The sequence below is a fragment of the Nelumbo nucifera genome, chromosome 1, assembly GCF_055504915.1.
Source record: "Nelumbo nucifera cultivar China Antique chromosome 1, China Antique-T2T, whole genome shotgun sequence".
NCBI lineage: Eukaryota > Viridiplantae > Streptophyta > Magnoliopsida > Proteales > Nelumbonaceae > Nelumbo > Nelumbo nucifera.
Genome location: NC_142649.1, coordinates 71,105,074 through 71,112,015, shown reverse-complemented (window position 1 = coordinate 71,112,015; position 6,942 = coordinate 71,105,074). Strand labels below are relative to the sequence as shown.

Genomic DNA, 6,942 nt, shown 5'->3' with positions numbered 1-6,942 from the left:
GACTTATTAAATTCAGAACGGGTTGAATACTCAAAAATTCCTGGAAAATTGCCATCCCTGTGTATTTTATGATTGGCATGGAGTGTTATCATTGATTCATAATTGATTCATAGCCACAGCTTGGTCAACAGCTATTGGGTTTAGCGTTCAGCTAATCCTATCTCAAAATGGGATTGGAATCAGTTCTAAAGATGATCCAAACCCGATAAAGTGGATCCAAGTCAGGTCTTATTTTATCAAGATTCACGAACACACAACAGGTAAAAGGTAAAATGTTGGTCGGTTGGTAGCCAGGTTGGGGCGTTCAGGCCTCTTCGAGCAACCATAGGCTGAATTTCGCATTTCTTATTTTACGGATTTATCTCTTCTTTTAGTTAAAATACCCCTACAAATACTGAGCTTTTAACAGCAAAAAAGAGATAAGTCCTTAATGCCAAATGCAGCCTAATCAGTATGATTTTCGAATAGTCATTGGCCTGGATGGTTGGACTGTTCAGCCTGCAACTGGTTCCATTTCACTGTTGAACTGGAATCTTGCCATAAACCACTGACTTGGTCAGCAACATGACCCAGACAGCGACCCATACAACGGTTTTAACCGTTTTTTATTTTAATTATAATTATTTTTTATTTTTTTAAATTGCAAGGGATCATCCGTTTAGACCAGATGATCAAACCATTGACCTGGAAACCAGTGGGTTAAAGTTTTTTTTTTTTAAAGAATGGGTTAAAGTTAAAAAAATCTGCCCTGCACATGTGCAAGCTTAAGCTTATTAATGAATCAGAAGATTCAGAACCCTCCAATGATAAACATAGATTAACAGCAGACCTGATTTTGATCGAACGGCATGCTTGCTTCTTACAATCTTCAGTTTTCTTGAAAGTTGACGGATGACGAGAGACAGTTACAACCAGGTAGTTTCGAAAGTTGGTTGCACAATATAATCTGGTTCCCAACGGTTATGTGTTGGAACTTACAGAAGAGACCGGAGATGATGAACTCATTTCCCGTTGATACTCAGATGGCTTCTTCTATCAACAAAACCCCGATTACAATTAATAAAGATTCAGAAGCCGGGGAAATAACATTCACTGCCGTTCACCCAGAGTTTGAATCTACAGTTTATGAAGATAAGTCTTCATCCTCGAAGTTCGGGAATTTTGATGGCAGAAAGGGGTCAGAATTTGATATTAGAGTGGCCTGCCAGGATTTATTTGATGGTTTAGTGAAGAAAGTTGGTCTGGGTCAACGTCCAGATCTTGGTGGGGTCGAACGAATTACGAGAGTTTACCAAGTTTGGCCGGGGAAAAATGTATATAATTGCTGTATTTACTCTTTTCTTCTTCTTCTTCTTCCCTAAACATATATAGAAGGAATAAATAAAGAAAAGAGATAGAAAGATAGAAAGATTACGAAGGAAGAGAACTATATATGATAAGTGATAGGCATGCCTTCTCTGTTCCCACAATTGTATTCTGCATTTCCTTCGATAACAGAAGAACTGAACAGAGTTGTAATTTACAAGACAAGACTACTGGAGACTGTTTAAGTGTAAGGTTCTTTTGGAAAACAAATAGAAAAATACAAAAGAATGAGTTTACCTTCTGGGTATTGACTATTGAGAACTTCCGTCAAAGTATTAATGTCTGTCAATTAAGCTTTAGTTCTGATTTAAATCGTATCATCTTTCCTATGATCATTTATCACTAACTTCATTTATTCTATAATGCAGGTATTTTTCTTCAGAGGTCGTCTCATCTATGGTCCAGATCCAAGAGGCCTACTCTTAACAACAGTTTCTATAATTATTTCAGGTTGGATATTTTGTGTTTATGTTGGAGATGATCTGTTGAAACATTCCAGTCTCGTAATTACTTTTGCAGTGATTTTAACAGTACTTGTGAGTATAGATGCAAAGCTTCCTCTTCTTTCTCTTTGGGATAAAGAAGATAGAAACTGAATAATTCCAAGATTTTTAACTTCCTTTTGACAGGTTCTTGTTAACCTGGTCCTTGTTGGTTCAATAGACCCAGGAATAATCCCAAGAGGCAATCACTTATCATTAGAAGCAGATACTCTTCAAAGTGAGAAAGTAAGAAAAACTAAGGTAGTTGTCAATGGAGTGGAAGTGAAACTGAAATTTTGCCGGATTTGCAAGATTTTCAGACCACCAAGAAGTAGTCATTGTGCAATCTGCGATAACTGTGTAGAGAAATTTGATCACCATTGTCCCTGGATCGGCCAATGTATTGGACTGGTATACACCCCTGCATATATACATGCATGCATGAGTCCTAAATTCCTAATGAAGTATATAATAAGCTATATTGATGTTCATATACCTTCCATGTGCAGCGAAACTACAGGTTTTACTTGACATTCGTATCTTCAGCCATGGTTTTCTTTGTCTACATCTTCATCTTCTGCTGTCATAGAATCAAACATAGAATCTCAGAGTCCAGCATTGGACTGTTTGGGACAATAAGGAATTGCCCAGAGACAATTGCACTGGCAACGTTCAGCTTTGTTGCTATCTGGTTTCTTGGTGGCCTTGCCAGTTTTCATACGTATTTGATTGCACTCAACCAGGTGAGTAGTAGCCAAGATGTGTTCAGTGCAGTTTTATTGCCAAGGGTTTGATTCAATAGTATTGATTGCCTATAAATTAAAATTTGTTTTACCAATGCAAGTTCTTATTTATAAAAAGTCCCCAGCTAGGATTTTTCAGTCACTTTGATTTCTGCAACTTCTTCTGCTAAAGTTCTCTCTATTTCTTTTTCTTTTGCTCATTGTTTGCAGACAGCTTATGAGAATTTTCGACAATATTACATTGATTCTCCCAATCCATACGATAAAGGAATAGTAAGCAATATAAAGGAAGTGTGGTTTGCCAAATTGCCACCTTCTAGAGTTGATTTTCGAGCTGAAGTAACAGTTCAGAGGTAAGTTGAAGGATGCAATATTGCAAAGGCGCATACTTTCAGAGGAATTGTGTGAACTGTGAAGTGTTTCCTTACAGTAATGTATTGAATAAAATCGCTACTCCCCTGTCTCATTTCTTGTTTCTAATTGCTATGTTGGTCAATTCTTCAATACAAGATCGTCATATTTGCTTTTAAATTTGGGAGGGTACACAAATCAGAGTATCATCAGCAAGATTACTTTTGGGGTTTGATATCTACTTGCATGATTGAATGGATAGCTTTTTTTGGTTTTCCTCACATGAAATATTTATCTCATAAGCCCCATATTTGGTTGATCCTCTGGTCAAATACGGGATATTTATTTATTTATTTATGGGTAAAAGACTTATATGTACCCTAGGTTTTTATAAGTTGACTTAAACTGTTAAACATACTTGAGTTTTTCAATTAGACTTAAATATAGTTTATTGTGAACTGACCCACTGAAACTTAAACATACCCTCCCATCACATTTGAACTCGTTTAATTTCTTTAAATCCTATTTTGCCCCTTACGCCCATTAACGGATTAGAGCTTTGATCATATGCTCAGCATGGAGAGAAGGGAGATGTCCTTCCATTGTCCCTGCCCAAAAAGAAAGGAGATGCGATGTGGAGAACTCCAAAGATGAGAGGTCCTACACAAAAATAGGGTTTCTCAAGAAGAAAGTCATAAAGCTTTTAATTTTGGGTGAGCATTAATTCGGTTTATTCTGTTAAAACCGAACTGAATAAATTAAAATTTTTGCAAAATTGAATTATAATAAAACCGAAATTTTTTGTTTGGTTTTCAGTTATTTTGGTTAAAAACCGAATTTTATTACTATATAATATTATATATTATAACCTAAAATATATATTATGAAATTGAATTTCATTATAATACATTATATATAATATATTAATATATAAATATATATAATAAATTTAATTAATTCGGTTTTTTTGGTTAATTGAATTTCTAAATCTGAAAACCGAAATTCCTAAAAACCGAATTATCCAAAAATCGAAAAAATCAAAACCAAAATTTTCAGTTCGGTATTTCGGTTTTAATCGAATAATGGTCACCCTTACTTCCAACAAGTTTACCCATTTTCTTAAAAAATGAGGAAAAAGGAAATCTGATTATAGAGTTTCTTATGTTTCAATAGAGGATATTGGGATGGAGACCGAATCAGCTCCCCACAGCACATCCCCATCGTGTATTGGGAACATTTCCCGATGATGACATTATCATTCCTGGTATTATCATCAGGAGATGTTTCCAATACACGGTGGAGATGTGTTGTGGGACGTTGGGGGGGGGTCTTGTGGGAGGCTGATTTGAACTCATTGGGATGTAAAAGAGTAAACTGCAGTCCATAAATTGTGTCAAAAACTCCTATCCAAAGACTTATACCATCTAAGCAAGGTGATTACTATACTTTGTTCAGATTCTCTCTCTTGTAAAAAGATAATTTGTTCAACTCAATCAATAAGAAAACCAAAGATACATAAAAGAGAAATGAAAAACTAACGAGATAGAAGGAAAAAAAAATCGAAAAACCTAAACCTAAAGCAAAAGCCAACAATAAAATTTATCCTACGAAAGATTAGAATTAGAATCATTGATAGCATTAAATCACTTCTTAAAGCATCTTGAATGCAATCCAGCGGAGACGATAACAACGCTTTTTGACCTTTCAGCCCAGCTGAGGGCCTAAGGCTTAAAATATGGGCAAACATGTTTAACATTGAGAAAATAATATAAATGTGGGATGAAATGTTTGTTGGAGAATAAAATGTGGGATGGATACATATTAGAAGAATTTAAATTTGAAGAGCTTGAGTAAGTTTTGCAAGATTACTCATGGAATCGATAAAGAATGGAGGCAGGTAAACATGAATTTCTTATCTATTTGTTTTTTGTTTTTTGAAAAATTGAAAGAAAATAAAGGGTAAAAGAGTCATGAGGTATGTTTAAGTTCATCATAACAACTCAAAGAATGTTTAAGTCAATTTATAAAAAACCATGGTATATATGTTTAAGTCTTTTACCCTTCACTTATTTTATTTATGATAGTTTCAACACTATTCTTTCCTCTATTAGTGATCTTGTGTTTTATGGGATTAGGGGTCTGGAATCAGGACGATTCCAATTCCAACAATTTGGTCGAATAAAATCGAAATCCCATTCCTATTCCTGGTGGAATAACATTACCTATTGAGAAAATGGATATTCTTTTACTCTCTCTTAGAAATGAGATTTTATTCCAACTGCGGTCCAATTTCAATTCTAATTCTCATATGAACCAAATGGGCAATAAGAATAGGGGTGCAACTTGGGCAGGCCCAGCCTGAACTCGAACCAGCCAAACCTGGAATTTTACACAGGCTGGGCTTGGATTTTCAGTCCTGGGCTGGGCTCGGGCCCAAGAAGTCGGGCTTTTTTATTTTTCGGGCCGAGCTCAGGCCTAGCCCTTAGGTAGCCTGAATCCGACCCGAGCCCGGCCCAATTGTATACATTTATACATATATGTATGTAAATGTTACATACATATTTACATATATATACATACATATTTGTATATATAACTTTTGTATAGATATTTTGCTTATATTACATACATACATAAATATATGTATGTATATGTATGTATATTTGCATAAATACATTTATATGTATAATTTTAGAGTGGATTCATGGACCAACCTAAGCCCGACCCAGGCCCAAGCCCAACCCAAGTGCATCAAATTATAAGGCAGGCTAGGCTCGGATTGGAAAAATCGGACTTGACCTCGGACCTTAAGCCCAAATTTTAGGGTTGGGCTTGGATTGCTTGTACCCCTAAATAAGAATAGATCACTCCGACTTGCACCCCTACATGAAGCTACAACCCTTAACCAAATTCAGGGTATCCACCTAACTAAGGCCAGCACTCCGATAACACAACTCCTACTTGCAAATGACTGCATCCTGTTCTATCGAGCTGACCTTAAGCAAGTAAGTGAGCTTAGCAAAGTCCACCAATTCAAAAAGATCTCAGGTCAGAAATCCAACCCTAGCAAGTCATTAGTGGCTTTTAGCACCAACGTGTCGAGACACCATAGGAAAATAACCAGTCAGGTCCTCAGAGTGAAACAACCATTAGTGGGGAATAAATACTTGGGAGTGATATTGATGTTGAAAGACAAAGAAGCTAGCACACAGAAGGAGCTCCAACAGAAAATAACAACAAAAATCAAAACTTGGAGCTCAAATCTACTATCCCAAGCGGGTAAAACCACACTTTGTAAAGTCGGTCTTGCAGTCAATCCCACAATATCATATGTCAACTACAATACTACCCCAAAAATTCCATAAAACAATAGACAAATTATCACAAGACTTTTGGTGGAATTCTCAACAGAGACATACAGTCTCTTGGAACAAGTTGTGTCTTCCTAAAGTTTGTGGTGGACTTGGTCTCAAGCAAAGTGCAAGGATGAATAAAGCTTTATTTAGTAAGCAGGTTTGGAGGCTCATGACCTTCCCAAATAGCTTGTGGAGTTCACAAATCAAGCAGAAATACTTGCCTAATTCCAATCTATTCAATGCAAGAAAACCAAGAAATAGCAGTTCTCCATGGTGGCGACAAGCCCAGAAGCTCCTGTCCACACTCAAACCAAACACTCTTAGGATGGTCAAGAATGGTTCGGAAATATTGGCATCCCAGGATTCTTGGATCCCCACACTAAACGGAGGGCTACCGAAACCAGTTCCAAACGCTCAACAAAACCCAAGTATGAGAGTGAGAGACTTTCTAAGTTCAGATGGAGCCTGGAATCAAACAGAGTTGTCCCGGTTTGTGGACCAGCACTCAATCCCCCATATATTAAACATCACCCCAAACAATGAGTTGGAGAGAGACACACCTATCTAGAAGTTAACAAAAGCAGGGAGTTTATCACTTCCTCTCCTCAGAAGTGACCTCACCATCATCGACATTCTTTTACTGGA

General features: G+C 36.6%; 1 protein-coding gene across 1 annotated transcript; it reads left to right on the top strand.

Annotated features, from left to right (window-relative positions):
* The first annotated feature begins 986 nt into the window (after positions 1 to 986).
* LOC104612834 (putative protein S-acyltransferase 7) lies at positions 987 to 3,726 on the top strand. The gene is made up of 5 exons (XM_088892846.1): positions 987 to 1,313; positions 1,734 to 1,901; positions 1,995 to 2,258; positions 2,357 to 2,590; positions 2,801 to 3,726. The coding sequence occupies exons 1-5, from the start codon at positions 993 to 995 to the stop codon at positions 2,945 to 2,947; spliced, it is 1,134 nt and encodes a 377-aa protein (XP_088748972.1). The 5' UTR covers positions 987 to 992; the 3' UTR covers positions 2,948 to 3,726.
* Positions 3,727 to 6,942: the final 3,216 nt, after the last annotated feature.